This window comes from Siniperca chuatsi, linkage group LG2 (assembly GCF_020085105.1).
Source record: "Siniperca chuatsi isolate FFG_IHB_CAS linkage group LG2, ASM2008510v1, whole genome shotgun sequence".
In the NCBI taxonomy this organism is placed as follows: domain Eukaryota; kingdom Metazoa; phylum Chordata; class Actinopteri; order Centrarchiformes; family Sinipercidae; genus Siniperca; species Siniperca chuatsi.
Genome location: NC_058043.1, coordinates 15,748,780 through 15,773,145, shown reverse-complemented (window position 1 = coordinate 15,773,145; position 24,366 = coordinate 15,748,780). Strand labels below are relative to the sequence as shown.

Here is a 24,366-nt window from a genome sequence, read left to right as displayed (position 1 = left end):
GTTATTTCTCCCTACATAAGTCTTTATGCTAAGCTACGCGCTACTGGCTCTAGCTTTATATTTAACAGACAGTTATGGGATTGGTAATGATATTCTCATCTAACTCTAAAAAAGCGAACAGGCGTATTTCCCAAAATGTTGAACACTTCCTTTAGAGGAAAATGTTAAATGCTGTGTCATTTTAATGGTCAACATTCAGAGACCTAAAAGACTTGCAACTGACTTGCAATTTGCTTAGGAAGATTTGTGAGATGACTTGGACTTGAGATTTGACTTGAGACTTGCTTTGACGAGACTTGAGGTTTGACGTTGACTTGCCCCAAAAGACTTTAAAATAACTCTGGTGACCAAGCCACTTGTGTTCCACAGAGTGAACTACATTCGAGAATGACAGGGATTTCTAGACTGCTGTCTGACAGAGTGAGGAGCCATGTGTAAGGAGGCCGGGGGTTGATCCAGTCACTGACACGGGGTCGGTATGGGGGGAGTAGGGGGGAGTGGATGGGTGGGAAGGGGGTCAATAGACCAAAGAAGCCTCCAGTGTCCCGAATGCTCCACTGACCTGGCTGAGTGGATCCCAGTGTGACAGGAGCATTGCTACCTGTCACATTATCATTCACAGTCATGGACCCAAATGTCATTCCCACTATGCACCACACCCATAACTCATGAAAAGCACTGGATTTGTCAACGCCACTCAGTTTCACTCCAGTTTGTAGCAAAGAGTGGAGTTGCAGATGGACTTTTGAAATATGGTTTTCTGTGGTGTAGCTGTAAAGTTTGAGTTTGTGGGTAGAAGACGAAGAAAGATGTGACACTAGGTGTGAGAGGTTATTACAATTAGGAGTGACAAATAACTAATTCTTATAAAATCTATTGAGGTAACTAAGTGGCTTTTTTCATGTATTTCAGTGCAAAATCAGGAATTTTACTTTCAATTTAAAGGAGATTATTGATGAAGAACTGCACTCAACTACTTGTGGAAAGGCAAAAAAGTACAGAGAATCTCAGAATCTCAGAAATCTCAGAAATATTTTCCCACTAAGAAAGGATGGCCATCACTTTTGGAGAGCATCATTAAATTGGAGAGAGGGTGTAAATATAACGAAAAACAAAATCATGATTTGAATGCCACATTGTTTTTTTCACAGTGAGCAAAACTGAGCAACTTCTGACACTAGCTCTCACAACATCCATGAGGACATCTGGATATATAAAACTTCTGGCAGTATGAGAATAAAACAAAAGCAATTTGTTAACCATTTTGTTCACTGTAGTCCTCAGTGTATACACAACTGCACCAAAAAGTGGAGGCTCACTTATTTTTGACTGCATTGGGCATTTGACTTTTTTTTTTTTGTACTTTCTGACAACACCTCAGACCATTTAGATTCAGTTATTTTGGAGATGTGGAAATCAACCGTATCTCATAATTGACTTAATAAACTTAATTAGTAGCAAACTAATTAGATGCAACTTCTTATGTGCAAAATAGCACAACAACTTGTTATATCATGTCTAGGGTTCCAAATATAGATTGTTTTCATTATCAATGAATTATAGCGTTTTCTTTTTCAATTAATCGATGAGTTCATAAAATGATAGAAAAAAGGTGAAAAAAGCCCATCACAAGTTTTAAAACAGAGAAAAGTAGCAAATTCTCACTTTTGAGAAGATGGAACCAGAGAATATTTGGCATTTTTGCTTGATAAATGAGTTAAACAAAGTATTAAAATTGCGGCTGATTATTTTTTCTGTCAGTCACCTAATCTAATAAATGCTTTAGCTTCAAACATATCCCATGTATTTGTAAACAACCAATGCTATCTACTACATGTTCAAAATGAAATTTATACTGTAACATGTGGCCCCCTGTGTGTTCTGTTTTGTTTTTTGTGGTTATTGGTTATTTTATGTTTGTGTCCTTTAAGTATCAACTAGGCTATATTTAGATTCATTATGAGGACTGCTTGTACTGAATTGAACTGAATTGAACAATATGGCCTCTGCCACAAAGCTGTAGTAATGAGGTGCTATGAAGCTATTATCATCAAATAGGCTTATTTTCACACTCCATGTCAACTCATGATTAGACTCGCATCATCTCGCATCATCTAGTGTTGTGTTGTGAAAACACTCTTTCACAAGCTTTTATGTCTCATGAGGATAAATTAGTGTCAAGTGGAATTGTGTTAAAGTGCTTGTGCATCTCTTACATTGAAAGCAAGTTTTCCATATGTTGTCCGTAAAGCTGTGGACAGCCCCCTTGGTGAGTGGCAGCACACTTCCACCAGAGGCTGTTGTGTCTGGGCTTTTCATTAACACCTAAGAAGGTGTCAATCACAGTTTGCTTCTGCAGGGCTGCTCATAAACAAAACAGCAGTAGAAACAAGGTCCAATTCCCCTGGGCCCCACCCAAGTGGCAACTACCACGGCTGAATGCTGAAGCCAAAACACAAGTGCCTTAATGTGCAGTTTTCTAATGGTCATCAGAAAGTTGCTGACTGTATTGAACTGACTGAGAAAAAACCTAACTTCTTTTCCTGAAATAAATAGTCATTAACTTTTTATGCACAATCCAATAGAATTAATAGCTAATTTCACTTCTCTGAAATGTGTCTTGGTGGCTATTAAAAGGCTTAAAGCAGCACTAATCAATATTTTTATATGAACAATGTGTCAAATGACAAATAAGTGTATTGTAAAAGGGGTGACAAACACACAGAGTGTTTAAGTATCTTCAAATCAATGTTAATGTTGCTCCGAATCTGCTGCATGTGTAAATAGGCAACTGCTCGCTAACTCATTCACCATATCAACTGTTTACAGGTTGTTTAGGTGACCCCCAAGTTCCAAAAAATTGTGGCAGGTGTTAGACCCAAATTCAAATTTCAAAATAGAAACCAATGAGTGACACCACAGACTGTATGTTTTTCGATCATATATATGTCCCACCACATACAGCAACAAAAAAATAGATTATAATACATAACATTACATAATACAGTTTCTGCAAATATATCAAACTTAACTTTTTTCTTTAATGCCTAAGAATATTGTTCTTGACCATTATCACTTTTTTAGGTCATTTGTTAAAGAAATTAAAATCAGGATTGTATTGCATCAGGACTGACTGAATCAAGATGCCCTAAATGTGAGACAAAATCCAATAACAATAAATGTTGCACTGTAGATATCTTTTTAAAAGATGTTTATATGGATGGAGAAATCACTGAGTAAATCTTTAAGTGAAACTGGCATTTGTTGGCCTGGTCGTGTGCTATATTTGAATGAGGGGTTTCATTTCAGTAATGGTTGTGACAAACAAACATACATGAAATCTAAGCTTGATTTGCAGTCATCATCAAATTATATTAATGGTTATGTAGGGCTGCTAAATGACGTCCATCTTCCAGCAGTACAACTGGCAAGCCTGTGGTCCTGTCTTAGCTTAAAAGGGCTTTAAATCTCACTAGCGTAGAAAAGGTTTCAGTCGTAGTCATCTGGACACTGTTTTCAGAATCAAGACGTTTCGGCTCCCATCCGGATTGGACGGGAACAGTTCCCGTCCAATTTTTTCACAATTGAGAATGACTTCCGGATGGGAGCCGAAACGTCTTGATTCTGAAAACAGTGTCCAGATGACTACGACTGAAACCTTTTCTACGATAGAACACTCCTGGACGAATGAGGGACTACACCGTCTTAAATCTCACTAGGTTTACCTTTAAGTAAAAAAATATACGTATGTGCTTATGCACGACAGCATGAAGTACATGTACCTGAGACGTCTGTGTCACTGTGCAGTTCCTCTTCTTCTGACAGCCTCCTTTCTACCCGCCGGACTTCAGGCACATAGAAATCTCCCTGCCGAGCCAAGGGGGCCAAGAACTGGATCTGACCCTCTCTGTAGATCTCAAGGAACGGGTGTGCACACAGCCTCCTTTCCTGCGAGAGATGTTTAAGTTGGTGAGAATAAAAGCCAATTTCATGATTTACAACAAATGTAATACATAACATAAACATACATTTTTCCCTGTAGTAATTAGTAGTAATTTAAGTGAACAATTCAGTTATATTAAAAGTAAACTGTTGATTAAAAAGCATGTCAGAAGACTGTGTGTATCTCTTGTCACTACTAATTTAACTCTGAAGGTGCAAAGTCATCACCAACCATGTTAAAATCCCATCAACACTTATTACCACTGGAAAATTTGCTTTATGTGTTTGAATATACACATATGGACAAACACCTCAGTAGGATACAAGCGCAGACGCGCCAATACTCCCCACAACTCTGCATCCAGTCAATGATTTGATTTCATATGTGGGAACCTCACTGCTCCACGCCTGAACTAACATGAACGTCTTTCTCCCATCTTCACACCCCACATGCAGCACACCTAAATATCCCTACAATCTGTCTTTATGAATGTTCACCCTCCACACTTCACGCTGCCTCTGTTCTTCTTCTGTTACTTGTGGAGGAAGTGGGAAGTCTCACATGACAGTGACCACTCCACTTCTCTGGGCTCATTAACCTTTCATACACCATGTTTTGTTATTCTGCTCATGCACAGCCAATGTCTATTACTTTCACCCTTTTGGCACATGCTAAATGTCAAGCAATACTAGAAAGACATTGCAGCTACAGTGCAGTATCTCAACATGTTTTAATTGGCTAAAAGTGATGTCAGTTTTTCACTACTTTTGCTGCCAGTGCGTAACAGATTTGTTGCTGTTTGAGGCAGTTTAACGATTAAATAAACTAGATGCTGAATATGATCTGATGTCATATTCTACATTAAACTAAACACAAGCAATATTATTTTCTTATGGTGAAAAGGGAGTGAGTCATGACACAGAGACTACAGCATTTAGTAGTTTAAAATGAGGCTGTTGCTTTAATTAAAAGAGGGCGTGGCATGGACACATTAAATTGAGAATAAAAGCATGGTATTTCTGTATAGTGATGAAGACCTCTGTATTCACACCTTGCACTCTACCCTGTGTTTCATCACTGACTGACTATATTAGACTTTAGACCATACATCATTTCTTACACTATGGCAAATTCATGACATCTCCCTGAGAGTTGAAACTGTTCAGATTATCATTTCTTGACAGAGTCAAGTACGGAGTCCCTGTGCCCCTTGCTGACGTTCCAGTTTCAAGCGAAGTGGAAGTGGTGACAGGCAGGTTACTGTTTAGTGGAACAACACGTAGGATCTGATAATCAGGCTTGTAAGACTGAACAGACACACATAAGACAGATTGTTTCAGGGAGACAGCTGACTTCTTTTCAAACTCTAGCCTATCATGTTTCTCACCATCTGTCTCTCAGCCCAATTATGACAGCGGTGACGTTCCTCTCGCTGCTGTCTGCAGGAACAACGTTGTCAGTTTCAGCAACATCAATTATTGGTGCATATTTCCTTCAGAACCATCTGTGTATCCTCATTGGCTTGGCTCATCAGCTGGAGTCAGACATGGACTGCCACATATTGCATATTGATGCGCACACGCACACGGATATACACACAAGTATTATTTTGTGATTCAGACACTAAATAAATGATCAAATGTCAAATGAAGTATGGCGCAGACACACTGTCGGAACAGTAGCTACATAGAGGGGTTCAGCGTTAATATTTCACTGGTAAATTCTGATTTGTCAGAATGATCTTTGCTTTAATTTACAGAGTACAATGGATGCACAAGAAATTTGATTTGGCTAGTTGGTGCTGAAAGTTACTCAACAAAGGATTGGAGAGAAGCTCACAAATAAGTACTACAGACTAGATGTACCAAATAAGAGTAGAAGCAACAGTCTAATGGCATACTTAAAAGATCCAAGCACAAAAGCATCATATGCCAAGGGTGGGTTTTAAAAGCACTGCATTTACCCCTAGAGGACAATAATAGAAACGCCTAACTAAAAATGAATATGAAGCACCTAACGGAGAGAGGGGTCACTCTTCCTCTTACTGAACAGCTTGTGCTTTATTCACTTCTTTCTTCCTTTGCAGGGGGACAGCCTACAGTTCATTAAGGGATGAAGAAAGTGGACATCTGTTTGCTTCACAACATCCTGTAAAGAATTAGTGATGTTTAGGTCTGATGATTCACATAGTCCAGTTTTACACTGGCATTCATAACAACAATTTTGGATTTGCGTTGCTGTTTATAGAGTCCTGGCCTAGATCTAATGTCACTGGGATATTATTTACAATGTGGGAAATGGAAACATCATGAGGAAACGGTGGAACAATGGAAATTAGGATACATCAGGTCCTGCAAAATGGCCCCATAGACCTCAGCAATTATGTGAAGGTGCAGAGCAATAATGGGACCTAATGAGTCCTTCAGGATGGCAAAAGACACTTCAGGTTAAAAACATATTCTGGCTTTCTCAAAATGTAAACAAAACTGGAAGTAGGACAAAACACTTATCAGGGCCTACTGCTCAGCTGCTTTGTGCTATGTAACTTGAAAACAAGCTTTTTTCCTGCCACATCATAAAAATCTGCTCTTTTTGTTAAAATTGAGGTATTGGTTAAATTCTTAAAATGTATACTCTTCTCTTTGTCAATGCAGTGCACCTTACATTTGTCAGGACTTCTGAAACTATTTTCCCTGCCACATTAAATTGTTTTTGATTTTGTGACTGAAGTACCTAGGTTTCTTGATACACCCTTTTTTGACGCCAGACAAGTGAGTGAAGCATAATGGTATGTTAATTAATTCACAATGGACTAATATTCAGCATGAGGGTTCACGCTTCTTGTGTGCTCTAAACATAACTTGCTGTTTTTATTGCTTCGTGAGTTGGAAGTTCTCCAGGACGTTAATAACAAGGGTACTATTTTAAAATAAGAGACTTTCATTTAGCTTAAACTATGAATGAAGACAAAACCACAATATATTTTTTGCATTCAATGGCCGCAACTTGACAGCTACAGCTGTTGAATGCCTAAAGATCATTGTTTATATTTTGTTTAAGTATTTTATTTGCATGTACAGTAGACGATACAAATTTAGCTAAGAATATGGCCAGAATATGACCCCAATATACCTCATACCTCAGGTGTACAGAAAAGCAGATGAAATAATATGTGTATGCAAAAATACCAGAGGCAAGCCCAGCAGCAGGGCAGGACTTGGACTGTCTATTGTGTTTGAAGGACAGAAGCCAGAAGCATCACAATTTGGTCCTGGGTTATTTTTTATTTATTTATTGTGAGACTTGAGGCCCCCTTTATTATTTGTGCACCCACACATGAAGCCTATACCTATTACTTGCAGTCACTGCTAGGTGAGTAAAACAACAACCTAACCCAGTAAGCCTTGTTATACAGTGAGGTAAGTTTTTCTGTGACCAGGGACGGAGGGCAGGCAAATAATTAGACCAGTAGTGGAATCACTGAGACAAACTGTGCACAGTAGGCTCTTGTAATTGGGTAGGGGGTTGTGGATAGTGTACTTATTGATTTTTTCTTGATTGTCTCCATACTCTTCTCCTGCAATATCAGAGCACTTCCAGAGTTACAGGGTCATAATAAGGTAATTTTTTTCTTCATATTCAACCAGCAGAATATGAGCTCACCTCACTGTGATTATTGTTTCAAAATTTGAAGAAAAAAACTGAAACAGAACTGGATATATCCATCTTTGCTTCATGTTGCTGTATGCTTGTTTTCAAGTCTTGACAAACATCATACCAATGTGTTTCAAAATGAAGTCCAAATATGGAAAAGAACAGCAGTAACCCATCCTCATTTGTTCTCAGAAGCATCTTCAGGAGTAGATGCTGCCCTTCACATGCTTTTCAAGCACACATCAGCCCGTGCCAAAGCTATTTCATGGGGAACCATTCAAAGGCACAATGGAAGCTCAGTTAATGGGTTATAGAAAGCCTAATTATTGAGCTAATTCACATGTCACAGTTAAATAAACCTTGTTATTATGGTGATTTGTTATACTGAAACAAAGGATTTAAAATGAATGGAATTAGTGTAAGGGATTACCAAAAACATCACACAAACACACACACACACACACACACACACACACACACAGGTGCGTTCACACAGCCCTTTATTCACCTCTCAAGCACTTTCTCATGCTAGCTGTGTATTTGTAGCCACTCTGCAGTAGGTCCCGAGGGAACTGGTGAAGGATAGTCTACACGAAGAAGAGGATGTGCTAGTGTACTCTATTTCCAAGTTCCTAGCCTGGGGTACAACATCTGCACAGGACCCCTGTGTAAATAGATCACATGTGCCCTTGGATAAATAAATGAAACTGTACAGGGTATTTTTTAGAGCTCTAAAACAAGAGCTGATAACCTAATTCCTAATAAAACCACACTAAGGCAGTACTGTAGTCATGTAGATTTTACATGATTTTGAGTTTAGTTTGCATGACTTCTTTGACAGTCTGGATGTGTGGTAGCCTTGGAAACAACATATCAGTGCCAAAAATAAATAAAATAAAAATACAAGGACATAATTTTTCTGGAGTGCTATTTGTGTCGATAATTCTTATCAAATTAATCAAATCAAATTAAGAAATCAGACTAAAGTATTGAAGTGATTTGAAAGTAATCTAGGTCTATTAATCAGGGTATGCTTACTGTGAATTTGATTGTAATTAAAATGACTATGTTAAGGTGTTAACAGGTGTAATAACGGTTATGATTAAATTATTAGAGTGCATTTCAGGGCACAGACATTAGCGCAGGCACAGACACTGTAATGCCAGAGGTTCATGAAGACATTCTGATATCACTGTGGTAGCCCCAAGTCCTCCAAGTCTCTTTCACAGTACACCACATCAACACAGTCTCCTTCACATCACTCATGGTGTAATGTAGCCCAACCCGCTAAGGCTTACAGACTCAGACACCCGTTGAAGAGACAAAGGTATCTCAATGATCATGTAAGTCGTTTTCCCAAAATATTTCAGTATATCAACGACTGCTAGCTATCACTTAGCCTTATGGAGAGCAATATGTAAATCATCGATATCAGTTGCTGATACTGAAACTGAAATTATTTATTTAACTTCAAAATTACCATAATTGTGTCATGTCAAGAAATGCCAACACTACCATTCTTTCTGATATGACAAAAAATGTCAGATTAAATACTTGCATGTTTTATGTGATAGAGGAATTCTCAACTGGATGAAATAAAACAGACATTATGTGCCTCTACAATTAATTGGAGCAGCAAATATCCAAACAATTATGCTGCAAATTAACAAAGCCATGTTTTTTAAGTGTACATTTTCCCAATCTGTTTTACTCCAATTTCCCTTATGAGCAGCAATTCAGTGATAGACAAAAGAAGAGTAAATTTCTCTTCAGTGTGGAGCTGGAAGTGTTGATGGAGAAGACAGCACCAAAGAGCTCTCTGCCTCAAAGAAGAGATATTTTACCAGCACGCAAAGAGGCACTCTGGCACAGTAGTGAATACATTTGGGCACCAGAGGAGTGATTTCAACAAGGAAAATAGTGCTGGTGCTGTTAGAAGCAGAAAAAACAAAGTCAAGCCTGACACAAATAAAACCTATACTGTATGCACGAGCTACCAGAGGTGGTTCTTTCGAGGAGCCATTAACTCCCAGCACACAAAGAAATAAGACATGCTTTTCCCAGGCAACTACTAGTTACTTTCTGACAGATCTGTCAATTATTTTTTTAGTATTAATCGAATTAATAATTTTAAATGCCAGAAAACAGTTTAAAAAATCGTCAACTTTCTTTTTTTGGTTTTGTCTGAACAACAGTCTAAAACCCAAAGATATGCAACCTACAAAGGTATGAAACAGAGAAAAGCAAAACTGCAAGTGTCCAGATAAGAATACCCTCTCCACAGCAGCAGGCAGGCAGTCTGTCAAACTGAAAACATGCCTAGGTTGCCACAGAACATTGCCCTTTTACAGATAATGGTGACACGATAGGCTAGACACGAAATGCAGCAGTAACACAGGTAGGAATGAAGAGCCGTTCAACAGGCTGAGTGGGTGGAAGAAATGCTGCTCATGTAGAATCACAAAGTAATGTAAATGTAATGTAGGAAGTAGTAAAGTCTCATCTAATTGGAATTTTAATTGAGATGATATCAAACTTTCATCATTTTTAAAATATTTTTCTAGTTTATGTGCTAAAACATATAATTTTAGCAATAATCATAATGAACATTAATTTCAATTCATTCTCAGGTGGGCTTCAGCTGTACAGACCAGCGATGAGTTATCTGCTGTAGAGTTCATGCATGTGGTGAGAAAAATATGTTACAGGGATTCCTAATGGAATAAATCAAAACTATTAACATTTTCCAGCATTTGAGTGTGTCTAAAGGAAGCAAAGTTCAGAGTGACAGTTAATAACCCAGGGGGCACTGCACCCCCTGTACCTTAGAGAAAGCGATGAAACAAAGACAGTGAAAAATTGATAGAGAAAAGTGAAGATCTGCTGCCCACAGGGAGATAGAAGGGAAAAACAGAGATTTTTTTTTCTCAGAGGAAGTCGACAAATGATCAGTCTGAGTACTGAGACAGATATAAACAACAACCTCTGCCTCGACAATAGCTCCTTGTCTCCCGAGGAGAAAGGCAAAAGGAGCTGAACATTGCTGTCAGCAGTGAACAGCCGATGGAACAAAGTGGCACATAAGTGCTCCCAACCATTGTACTGGACTCAGATAATCTGCACGGTGATTTTTTGATATATTAAGTATAATTTACCATTTCCTGGTGAGCAAGAAAAGTAGCAACTCTAAACCCACCACTCAAGCTATTTCTATTCAACCATCAGCATAACAAAACACAACACAAATAGACAAAATACACACAAAACAAGCCCCCAACTTAATCACAATAAATCACAGATCGAAATTTGATAAAAAGGCATACAAGACACTAAAGTAAATCTGCATTAAATCTACTTAAAATTGCTATGCAACACCATAAGCGTGATATTTGCTACCAACAGCCAACGAAAGCAGTGGGTCATGGTAGAAGTTATACTTGAAAAGTAATGTGAATTAATAAAGGAAGCCTAATAAAATGGGTTTTCTTTTCTTTACATAACTCATCTAATATGTATTGCTGCTGGAGGTTGAGCAAGTTTGTTTTACTTAAAAGGCTGGAAATCTTGGCCTCTGGAGATCTACAAGACAAACAAAAGTAGCCAGAGACAAGTGTACTGTATATAAGATGGCCAGGCTACCAGTATTAAATGTATGAGTTACTCCTTTAAGGTAACCGCACTGTCAACTCTCAAAGATGACCACAACTAAATTCAAGGCTTTTTCCTCATTCCAGTGTTGGTGAGGTCTCAAAAAATAAAATACACATCTACAAATTACAGCAGTTCAAAAGGCTTGAGGCTTTCATGGTATACACACTGTAGAGGACACAAAATGTTTGCAACATGTTTAAGTTTGTGTGTGCATGTAAATAAACATTACCAACTAAGTTTTACTGTCTGAGCCTGTGTAGCTACACATTTGGCCTGTATATACAGGACTTTCGGTGATGGTACTGATCCTGTGGAACAAGTAGAAATACAAGAGTATAGAATTGGCTCTGTTTTCAGTCTAGTTGTCATTTCAGGGTCATTCTGGCATATTTGCTAAGGCATATGTGAGTTCAGATTGCAGTTGACATGGGTCAGTGAATATGAAGACATGTGCAGCATATTTGTCTTACATAATACTTGCAGCAGAGGGAGAAATGTAGCAAACAGAACAGAAAAATAACATCCATCAAAGCTTGAGTATTCAGTCAAGCTTTTCAGAATTGAGAACCAAGACATATTTTGGTGCTAAATGCTGCAGGGACACTACCAAGTTAAGCAAAGGTAATATTCACCTGATGGTTGATAATGACAGCAGTCTTTCAGTGGCTGCAGGGAACAGAGACTGTCTCTCTTACAGATAACAGGACCATACGATCATGCCTTCTATCTTATCCCAAAAGACATTGCAGTTTTTCTGAACATAAAGAAAAACAGAAACTGGAAAATGGAATTGAACTATCACCAAAAGTTTGGCTTCCACACTGATATTAAAAGAGTACTCCACTGACTAAAACTGCACTCTTATAACAATGGACTCACCATGGACAGTTAAAAAAAGGGATCAAAATCGATGCAGCAGAACAAGAGATATTGTCTTTTTAATTCCACACATTCTTCTTCCTTATCTTAAGCTGGTGCCTACATTACCCACAATACAACTAGACCAATGACAGTTTGGTCAGAGATTCAGGTGTGTTATGCTAGTAGAGGCTAATGTAGCCTCGAAACATTCAGGCTCCAGAGGTCTCGTAAACTCACTTCCTTCTAACTCCACACCCCCAGTTTTTTTCCCCCCCATATACAAACTTGTAGTCTTCAGCCCCAACCGACACTGACACACTTGTGGCAATTTATCAGATTTCACGCAGCTCCTTCTAAAGCCACAAAAGGCTTTATACAACATTTGATCAATTTTAGAAGTCATAAAAACTGAAACAGTGACCTTTGGATCGACGTTGCCATTTGCTGACATTGTGTGTCGGCTCTTTTCTTAGATTCTTCTGTTAAACTACTTAAATGTGTGATTCAAGGGGCACTGCAAAGCCAACACTAGCACTCAGTGGCAACACAGAACGTGTAATTCAGGGGACAGCGACATTTGACCTCTTCCTGTAGCCTGTGTGTTAATGACAGTAATCTGTAAGATTATGGAGATTACCACTCCATCAGAGGCATACGACCCTACCCTCCCTAGCAATTTACCTTCCCTTCATGTCGTTTCCGTTACTTCTCTAAACATATCCAATGAATCCCTCACATTAATGCTGTATTTCTTCTCTTTTCTGTTTTGCAGAACCACAATAGAGTTTCCTCAATAGTACTATCTTTTCAGACATTTTCTAAGAGTCCTATTGCTTCACATAGAGGAGGGGACAATGGAACAACACTCTACATTTCATTCTAAAGCCCTGAGGGGAAAAAAGCAGTTCAAAGGGGCTGAGGCCATAATGAGTGACAGTAGTCGCTGCCAGTACGAACAATCCAGGTGTCACTCAAGCAGCAACACTCTTTACAAAGACTTATTCAGCTCTGACAAATGAACAAGGACTGTTTGAAAGTCACTGAGCTGAATAAAGCAGTTAAGTCCTAAGCCTCTTTTTTTTTTTATCTTTCCCATTTTCTTTAACTCGCTCACTGAGGTCCCAAACCTCTGCACCTTGGTTAGGTGCCCCCACCCTGTTGTCAGACTCATACTTGAATGGTTCAAAATTGCCTCCTGGATTGCTTTTCAGAAAATCCCTCAAGAGGACACTGGAGCAAATTCATTTAATTTGCATGTCTATCTCAATAAAATACATGACCAAATTGTTGGAATATTTCAGCCGACATAGGAGAAAGAGTGTGTGTGTGTTCTTTTCTTCTATATATCACAAACACATCACAGATACAAACTGACCAAGTGTTGGAAAGAGTTGTATGAATGCAATATGTAGTCCTAATAGAGCTAAAACTTCTACAGTTTGTGAAAGACTTCTGGACTTTGCTTTGCTAAATCATCCAATCACAAATGTGTCAGCAGTAGGTTTAAAATATTTCCAGGTTGTTTTTGAGTGCAAGAAATACATTTCTATTTTTATCCCAACTGGTTTTCCATACATTTCTAAAAATCTGAACGTTTTGCTGGTGTGATTCCTGACGGATTTGGGTTATTGTAGTTCTACTGCAGCCAGCAGCTAATAAGACGGTGCTTTAAGTATTCTGTATCTCATTTTAAGGGAGTTAAAAGACTACAGCCACAACAGTTGTTATTTACAGTTATTTACTCCAGTCATTGTTTTTGACATATCTTCACTGTTTCAGCATTGCAAACTACAGGACAAACCAAGGTGCAAATTTAACGATACACATTCACAGAGTAATACCATCAAAGTAGACAGCATACATCTTTTAAGCATTTGCTCGATCTTCACATCCTAAGTGATTGATAAGATGGCCACTGGCACAAAACAATTTGTCCCATATCTAAAAATAACTACCCTTCTTATATTATAATCACACCCTACTGCCTGATCTTGATTCAGAGCGACAGTGCAACAGAGGATAAAGTTTAAATCAGATCAATCACATGTAGATGTGACATTTAACACCAACAGTAGATTCCCAGCTGCTGGAGGATGAAAGTCATGTTTGAACATTTGACAGGCAAACTCCACAGAGCATCCTGTGGGAAGTGTTAGCTCGTAGGATCGTGATGCAACATACTTGACAAAAGAGGCCCAATGAGTTTGTACATTAATATAATTAATTATTTAAAAATAAAATAACATACCATATTGATTTAATTAGATTTTATTGAAACTACATTTCTCTCATAATCAGAAAAAATTACACCTGTCTTAAACCTAGCACATTTTTTTTTTAATCTTAAGCGTTCAACTCTAATTTTTATTGCATAAAGAGTAATTAAGTAGTTATTTTCATTTTCAAAACTCCTCAGTTAGTTCACATAATTTTAACTCCAAACAGTGCCTGTTGTTTGTGATTACAAGACATCAGGAGGAACCTACAACAAAGGATTAGGAAGGATAACAGGGATATTTAACAGGTGTGATACACACGACCGTTCATACAGCATAGAAATTATAGACAGACTGAGGGGATAAAAAGAAAAACAACCTAACTTGTTGAGATGGAGACTTCAGCAATAACACAGAAACAGGCATGATACCCAACTAGTTCATATCTTACTTGTAAATACAGTACATACTCTGGCGAGATGACTCTTACTTATTTTTATGATATGTTGGATATGTCAAACTTCACTGACCATGAACCAAAAATTTATAATTTGGGTCAATTCTACTGCTAAGCGTGGTGTCTTAAAAATGTGATATTCAAAACCACATTTCTATTTAAGAACTAATTGTTTTTTATCCTATGTGACAAAACTGAGCCCAATGAATGAAAACAGCTATTCATCAACATCAGTACTAAACAGAGAGGGTGGAGTTTATCAACAGAGATTTAAAATGTTTATCATAGCACAGGTCTATGAATCACATTATTATAATAAATTTGTTTTTATTATTAATATGAATTGTTAAATGTTTTGAATGAATTCCATATTTGAAGCATGTTGAATTGTGTATGCCGTTGTGTATGCTTTGTATCTTGGATTTGCATTTTAATCCCCCCTCCCCCATGCATGTGCAATTTATTGGAAAAGTTGGGCTTCAGTGGGTCAGTGAAAGAAAGATGCCACAGCGGGTGGCAACAAAAAGGTTTTTGACCGAATGTAAATGAGATAGACATATACAGGTTGGACTTTTCAAGTCCCTGTCTGACAGAAACTCATGGAAGATCAAGGTTGTAATTTTTTAGATGGAAATGTAAGACTTTATAAAAGTTGACAGTTTGCTAATAAATCATCTTAACTTGGCCTGATCCCAGCACCTCATTAGTGTCATGAGTTACAACTGAAACAGACGAAAAAAATGTACCACTTCTGAATACTTGAATACAACTCAACAAGTTCTGCATGAAAAGCATCATAAGGGGCTGTAAACTTAACTTCAGTTTCTCCCCTATATGAAGCCTAACCCTACCCATGAGAATAAAATATGTTTGCATACATAAGTCCTCTTTCTTCTTGATAAGAATAATTCAAAAGTTATAAACCCCCAGAATTACAATTGCACCAGGTTTCCATCTTCCAGCATATGACAAAAACCCCATGACCTTTTCTGACCTTTCGGGATGTATGTCACGTTAGCTAAAAGTCTGCATGTTTAACAGGCCCTGCGGACTAGCATCTGTGCACTGCTTTGCGTCACTCTCACCCATGTAGACGACACTGATACGAACTGTGAGAGGCAGCACCTTACGTCCCAGAAATTACGCTTCATTCTCTATCATGCTGAGGAAGACTTTCTGATCACTTTACCATGTGTGTCAGTTGCTAAAAAAGACCATTTCTAAGGAACAAAGTAAAACTTGCTTCATATTCAGCCCAGAACCTCTGCGCTGGCAAGAAACTTCAGTGCCCTCAAGCGAACAAATGTTCCATCGTCTGCCTTTCACAAACCTTTAGATCTCTGTGAATGTCAGCAGTATTATCCTCCAACCCCAGTCCCCAATCTAGTCTGAAGGCCTGGCCACCATGCTCGAATCGAATCTCAAGATGCCAAGGCGTCTGTGATGTAGCCTACCAATAAAAAGCCAAGCACTGAAGAAAAACACTGGGGCCAATCGATGGTCTGGCTAGGCAAATATCAGGCCTGACCATGGGGCAGCGACTCAAAGTGTCTGACAGACAGAAATCATTCTGCCATGACAAGCCAGGCATGCTAAATGCTGATGAGCTTGTTTGAAAAGGTCTCACCACTTGGGATATTCGAAGTGTCAGCCATCAACAGCATCCTTTATTCACTAAAAGAAACCCATTTAGAACTGTTTGTGCTGTTTGACTGCTTCTGTTAAATGTGAGCCACATTTTAATTTAAATATTATTGTTGAATTTTATACACTAGTTAACTATTTATAATGAAGTAATGTTTACATGGTATTTGACTTACAAATTTCAAATATGGTTAAAATCATTTAAGGTCTTATTCTTCTACTGATGCTTCAACTCCTTTCAGCAATTATATTTTAACTGACTCTTCAATTGCTTTCAGCACAAATGCTTGAAGTGACTTCAGCAGTTTTAAAGACACTTCATATGCCACTGAAACCTGAACACCTTTCAGTCCTGCAACATTAACCAACAATTAAACAAATTTCAATGCTTACATTTCAATAAATGTGCCTGGAAAATGCCTGGATATGCTTCACAATATATTTTGGTTATCACTCTTTGAATGTTGCCTTCATTGGGCAATGTTGCTTCTCAGAGAAGACTAGATTATCTGTGTAAAGGTGCATTCTGGATGAATGATAATCACTCAGGGGGGGGGGGGGGTTATTACCTGTTGAACTTATAGTCAATCTGCATAGCTGTATTTAAATAACTACACGGCTCTCTTTTAATAACAAAATACCACAGTCCAATACCACTTTGCAAATGTACTGTAGAGTCAGAAAAGAAAAAGCTAACAGCTGCAAACCTCACCTGCACTGAACAAGTGTCCAACCTTGTTTGTTGTCTAATAGCAGAAATCCCAGATCCAGAACTCGCTAAATGCTTTTTTTCCTTTGGTCCAAGGCCTATCTATCTACTAAACTATATGAAAATGAATTCACATGTTAGAGGTGTCCTACCGATAAACAGACATACAACTTTATATAATTTTTATATCTATTCTGCCTTACAGAACAGGTCAATATGGACATGAGAGTTTATGTCGAATATCGGCCGAGCATCGGTATCAGCCGATATTTGCCTTGTTGACTGCTATCGGCAAATAGGATGACATTCACCGAAGGCAGTGGCCGATGTTAATCTGTTGTGTCGCATCAATTTAGTGCTGGCAAAATTTTGTTAAAAGGCTTTTGAAGCAGTTGTTTTTCAAAAAAAGAGTAAATGTGAAAGAAGGTTATATTAAACGTTGTTTCATAAATTTGTATGAGATAGTGTTATGAAGGGCTGAATGACTTTAAAACAGTTCCGTTATTTTTTATAATGAAGATTTCATAACAACAAAAACAAAATAAACAACAACAAACAACATAGGTATCGGCATCGGCCCAGAATTTCACAATCGGTGCATCCCTAGCCTAGGATTCTTTTCAGTCGCTGTATATCAATAATAGCTGGAGGAGTAATAATGGATGAGGACAGAAAGTCACTCACATGAGACATCATAGGCAGAACCAATACTGGTTTTCTGCAATTAACACATTTACTGTATACCCTCAGTTTCTAAACATTAGAAACTACAGCATCCAAAATGTCCATCAAGCTGATACAACACCTCTCTAAAACAGTTTCAACAAAGCATGATCGTTATGATTTTCATGAAAGATTTATTTCAGGCCTGTTGTATTAGACTACATTCATTTTAGCTATATGTACCTAATAAAACTGGCAACTGAGTATATTTGGAGAAATCCAACATACTTTCAAATTTCAATCTATGTATCAAAAGTAGAGAAAGTCACCTCTGCGTCAAATACCGTTAAACTCTTTTATTCTTTTATCTGACTCAACAAGTATCTATTTGTGTTACAGATTTTGTAAGAGGATTCAGTACTTATAAAACACAACAGGGCTTTCCATTATATGGAGCTCTACAACTACAACTAGCTATAGCCAGTAAGTGTTGACACAACACAGTAAATTTTATGTAGCAAGTGTAGAAACAAATTTTTAATATTGCTGGTGAGGGAGACTGATGTCCAGTCTGGTGACTGTGTAAACTGACCTCTCAGACAGGCTAAGCGACACTGGAGCGAAGCCAGATTTAAACAGCGTCCAAGCAGATGGTAGAGCCAGCCAGACAGGACACACAAACACATTCCTCCAGCAGAAGCAGAGTGATTGAGACAACCTGTGGTGTTGCCACCTGTTTTAGCACACTGCATAATTAAACCATATCCACAAAACTCTCTACTCATCACAATGACTCACTTTCCCAGCATCCCTCAAGCAGCACTTGGTGAGATCATTCATCATAAAGTGCTAAAAGGAGCTCAAATTGTTCTCTTTCTTTCTTCTCCTTTGTCTTCCAAGTTCACTCCACGTCTCCATCTCCTTCCAAACCATAAATCTCCTCCTGCTGCACCACCTAACACACACCTCCCAGCCCTCCAAGGGATGCCGCAAAGAAGGCGTATGGAAGTGTAAAGAAAAGATTTGACATGCTCAGTTTTTCACAAAAAACCTTTTGACTTTGTGCTGCCTGAAAACACACAGAATGACTCAGAAGTATATGTGAAGATCATGGGGTTAGACACTGATCATTTACTTGCTATTGCTTGACGTAAGTCCAGCTTAGAGTTAGCAATAATTCATTCTATCACACACACACATTTCACATTTCCTTTCCTGTTTTCCTACCACTAAAATAAGCATACTGGCACTGGCTAATAATCGTATTGCACCTAGTCCAATTTTCAATATGAAATATTCAGAAATATTTTTTCAAAATGTGAAATATTTTGTAGATGGTCATGATCTGAGTCAAAATAGAAACACTGAAAGCCCACTGTCTATATCTGTAAGCTGTGTTGCAGATGTGTTTTAATGGCGCTTTGTGTGCTGACTCAATGTGCAGCCAAAACACTGTGAGGACCAGTATGTGATGGGTTTGAGGCTGATGCTGCTGATGCTGCTGGCTGTGTGAAGATACATTATTCCTCACTATGATGTACAAGGATTAGTTGTTTTCCTTTACCCATACATTTAGATTACAAAGGAATTAAAGGTAGGGTATGTGATTCTGGAGAAATCCAATACCATGACAAATACCATGATATACTGCGAACAATGACACAGCAAGTAATGTTACTAACGTTAGCTAGGTTGTGGGTTAGCTTAGCTAGGTAATGGGTTAGCAAACTGTTGCTACAGTTGCTGCTGCGAAGCTAACAGCCAGAGAGGATGAGGCGGATTCCCAGAGCCAGCAAACCAGCTCCAGACAGCGATGCTCACAACTCTCCTGCTACTACAGCTAAAATCACAACAGCAGCATATCTTGGCAAACTAGAAAGTAAGCTGAATGACCATGGGCAAGTCATTTAGCATTACCTGACACACAAATCATGAAATGGTTGGAATAGTGTTGTGTGGCCTGGTCTGAACCACTTTGTTTATTTCCCATTTACAGAGCCAGGGCTGTGTGCAAACACAGTTTTTTTTCAGCGCACACACTGAACAGACAGCTAGCGGACTGTGAGGAGATATTCATCGAATTTGACAAAAAAGACGTGCATTGGATTAGAATCACATACCCCACCTTCAAGACACTTTTCACATACATACCTGGGCTTGTACACACAGATGCATAGAACACATCTGTCCATGCATGGGTAATACAGTGTGTTCATGTAAAAGTATATTTTATGGTTATCATTAGTCTCATTATATCATATTTTCCTGAATGGAACATTTGCCTTTTCTTGCAATTTGAATAAACAAATAATTGTGTTTTTTTAATCATTTACTTTCAACATTATATGTAATGACACACAAAATTCAATTGATTGTGAGAAAAGAGTCCGTAAGTCATAATACCTTGATGTAGTGCCTTAGCCGTGGGTAAACTCTTCTAACTCCCAGAAGTACAGAGAAAAACGTCCTGTGGGGGAACGAGGTAGTGACCACGTGTGTGACTTCAGGAAAAGAAAAGACATTAAAGCCCGATGTCTCATAGCTCTTTAGAAGCTCCTCATCTGCCTTGTTTTCTCCCTCACTCAGAACACTGCCGACAGCATAGCGACATTGTGGTTCTGGCACCTAGAAATAAGGATCAAATGAACAAATGAATAAAGATTGATAGAGAGAACATACAATCAAGATTAACGGATAGATAGTTGAGATAGATCAAATATAGACTGATAGATCAGATAGAAAAAATAGATATATAGAAAAGACCCTCACAATCAGCATTTGACCATTCCCTTTTTTACTCATTATAGTGATTCCAAATGCCATAATTATACAGAGCCTCCAATATGATAACAGCAGCACAGATTAATGCAAAAAAATGCTATCTAGCTATTTCAGAACAGTTCCTAATGTTTTCTTGTGGATTTTTCTTACAGGAACTAATTGCACAAAAACACTGCATTGTACATCATCTGTCCTCATGCCACTCAATCTCCCTGAAAAAAGGGGGAAAACTCTGAAATGCCACCTACCATCAACATTTCCAAAGTACCTGTCTCTGAGGACTGGTGAGTCATAAACACTAGGGTGTAATATGAGGTAAAAAATAATGTACAAAAACAATGGGATGTTAGCTAAAAAAAAGATATCTTCTCTGATGTCAGCCAGGTGCCAAATTTAAAGTATGCTCATCAATTGGAGCTCTAATTGGAGCATTTGGCAGTGCAGCAATTATTACACCTTTCTCTATTCTGCACCCTGGTGCCCATTAAAAAAGAAGAAAAGGGAGACACTCCTGGGACATTCAAGACTTTCTCCCCACTGTGCTGAGCTGAGCACCGCTGAAGGATCATGTAATAAATAAGCTGGAATGGTCCAATTTGTTCATAAACCTATCAATGCTATGCTTAAAGCACAGCTAGTGTGTCTGAGAATGCCTATTTTCTCCTCTATTCCTCAACACGCAAGGCTAGTCCTGGGTAGAAGTGCGTTTTTCATCATGCTCTGTGGACTAAGCTAATTTTTCACACAACTGCATGTTCAAAGTTTCAAACACTGCGCACACACACACACACACACACACACACACACACAGAAATACTGTGTGAAATAATAAGTGAGAACTCCACATACATTTCTGACCAAAGATTTGTTCGGTATCAGCAGATGAACAACAGCTGATCCTATTTTGAGTGTTATTATGAATATAATGTACTAGTCAACTTAAATCTTGGCTAATAGACTGCTAATTTTGTGAATATGAATTAATTTGTGATGAATTCTGATTACCAGAATCAGTTCTTAATCTAATTCTATAGTGCAAGCAATAGCTTTACCAGACCCTGTAACCATGTTACAGATTCATCTTCAGGGTAGAGCTCCAACAATTACTCGATTAATCAATGAGTCGATCAATAGTTGTTTGATAATCGATTAGTCGTTTGAGCTATTTTTAAGCAACAAATGCCAAAAATTCTCTGTTTGCATTTGATGACGTCAACAAGGACTCTTGGAAAATGTGATGATTTTTCACTACTTTCTAACATTTGAGAAAATGGTCTGCAGATTAATCGATAATGAATTGTTAGTTGCAGCCCTACTTCAGGGTTTTAAGAAAATTATCTTAAATTAGTCATCTTTGCAATAAGGGAAACAATAATCTACAGGCTAGATTTTGTGAGTTTCCACCTATATTCCCAGGTCGAGAATCTTCAGTTTGAGTCAAGTTGTGAGGAAATAAACACTGCATTCAGCCTGACTTGAGACCAGTTTCCAAGCTTATATTAGTTAGTTTTCTAACAGTCAAACAGTCAAAAGAAGAGTCAGGTTTTCAGCTGAGCTGGCCAAACTAAAAGATAACATGTCAAACACATTGTTAAATACAAAAGATCCTGATTTTAAATATCCAATTAATGGCTTGACTGTTCTTATTGTAAGTACCACAAGTACATTTGGGAAACTTTACACATGAGGATATTTTTGACACTTTGGATGTTTTGGGGGCTCACAGAGGGAAGTCTGAGCCAAGCGGATTTATTAATCATCACAGGGCTCCATGTAGGGAGTCCAGAACAAAGAACCACCGCCAAAAGCACAAGCCTCTGTCCACAATCTTTGTTTTGCCTCTCTGCACTCATCAAGGCACAAATGTGCTGTCTTTTTATGTTTCTTCAGTACACTGACAGCTCATCTGAAGCTGAAAAGTTCCGAAATACAACTGAAGGAACTACGTCTCCGTGTCTCTATTACACATCGACTGAATTGACTTTGGTGAGGCAACATGGTAAGAAAGGCAGACCATCTTCACCAGCATACAAAGTATTTTCCACTCAGTTTTCCACTCCATTCAGTGAGGCTTACTTGAAATGTTTTACTATGACGTTCTGAAAGGGCAAGTATTAGAGAGATGTTCTACTATTTCATCATTCACCACAAAGATTAACAATCTGACTGATACACATTTCCTGACCGGCCCCTTCTGCAACTGCCATCCCCAGAGCTTTCATCATATTGTGACCCAAACATGGGTCCCTGAAGATGGGCAGACACATGTGTCATCTCACCACCATTCCACTTGTCACTGAGCTTTTTTTTTTTAGGCAATCTATGTCTCAAGGGCCGCAAACCCTGACCCAGATCACTTACTTGGAATATCAAGTTTGACAGAAAACTACACGATACCAACCCCCATCCCTCACCCGTTACCTCCCTCTGACGTTTTTCAAAGTTGGACACAGAGGGGGAGAGGAGGAGAGGAGAGCTGCAGGGTAGAGGTGAAGTGTGCACACTGGGTCAGAACCCCTCTGGCTTTGAAACTGTGAAGAGGCTGGTGGAGGAGAAGGGTTTTATGAGTGGGGCCCAGAATATGTGTTAGCCATTTGAAGGAACAGACAGAGCTGCTCCAGCCCTGTATCCATGGCAACCATTTCAGGACCAAGTTAAGCCCTTGTTGAGGTCTTTTGTTTCTCCAGAGGAAGTGATTAAAGGAGGTAAAAGTGAGAAAACCGAGAACAGAGGATGAGACCAGCCATGCTGACACTTATCCTCTGTCAGCTACACTTTTGAAAATCTTTCTCACTGCAAATATCAATGGACAGTGTCTGACTATTTAGACACCAAATACCAGTCCTCCCATCTGAGAGCACTCTCTGGGGCTCCAGACGCTGGGACTGAATGGCATCCTGAGGCTCGGACGCTAATGAGCTGAGATCATTACGCCAATTATTTTAACTTAGATCAGGACTTGGCTGTGACTGCGCAGAGGAACTAGGACCCACTGCTAGCCTAATTGCCGGCTTGGGGAAAAGAGGATGAGCATAACAAAAGGGTTTTGAAGCGGAGCTGGGAAGAGTCCATCACTGAACTCTGGTGACATTCCATCAGGTTGTTGTGCATCAGGCTATGGCAGGTTTAAGCAGTGTTGCTTAAGTCAATACTGTTGAGAGCTGGTTCTGAAATGGTAGATATCAGCATATTTCAGAGACATATTGCAAATGAAAAGAATTATTGCAAATATTAGTATTAGAGTTGCGTGATGGTGACAGAGGTAATATCACAGTATAGTTTAGTCAATACCTCAATATTGATAGTTTGACAATGTTTGGTTATATTGGCGCTTCAATATACAATATTTCTTCTAAAATAACAGTATGTAACATGGGAAGAAAGAAGCAGCAATACTGGCCAAGCAAGACACTGACTGATCATTTCACTCAGCTAGAGCTGCTAATTTGTGAATTTGATTTACATTTATACTGTACACTCAGTGGCCAGTTTATTAAGTGCACCTTTCTAAAACTAATGTCAATGTCAAGCAACAGCCCTGCAATAGATCCTAGCTTCATGAAGGTTATAACGTTCAGTTTTTGTTGAAATTGTTTTAGAGAGGTATGATTCAACTTTAAAGTCATTTTGGAGGATTTTTATTAACTGATTATGCATTTAGTCTATAAAATGTAAATTGTATGAAAACTGTCCAACCCATTGCTTGTTTTATTCAACCAACAGTCCAAAACTCAAATATATTCAGTTTACAGTCAGATAAAAGCAGCAAATCTCCACATTTGAGAAG

The 24,366-nt window shown here is 38.5% G+C and overlaps 1 protein-coding gene across 1 annotated transcript in view; it reads right to left on the bottom strand.

Annotated features, from left to right (window-relative positions):
* The window catches only part of LOC122864400 (testis-expressed protein 264 homolog), a 33,217-nt gene that overhangs the window by 6,813 nt on the left and 2,038 nt on the right, over positions 1-24,366 (bottom strand). The window contains exons 2-3 of the mRNA XM_044171769.1: positions 20,202-20,423; positions 3,783-3,948 (exon numbers count right to left, since the gene is read on the bottom strand). Of these exons, the coding sequence (XP_044027704.1) occupies positions 3,783-3,948; positions 20,202-20,423 (388 nt within the window). The remainder of the gene's footprint in view (positions 1-3,782; positions 3,949-20,201; positions 20,424-24,366) is intronic.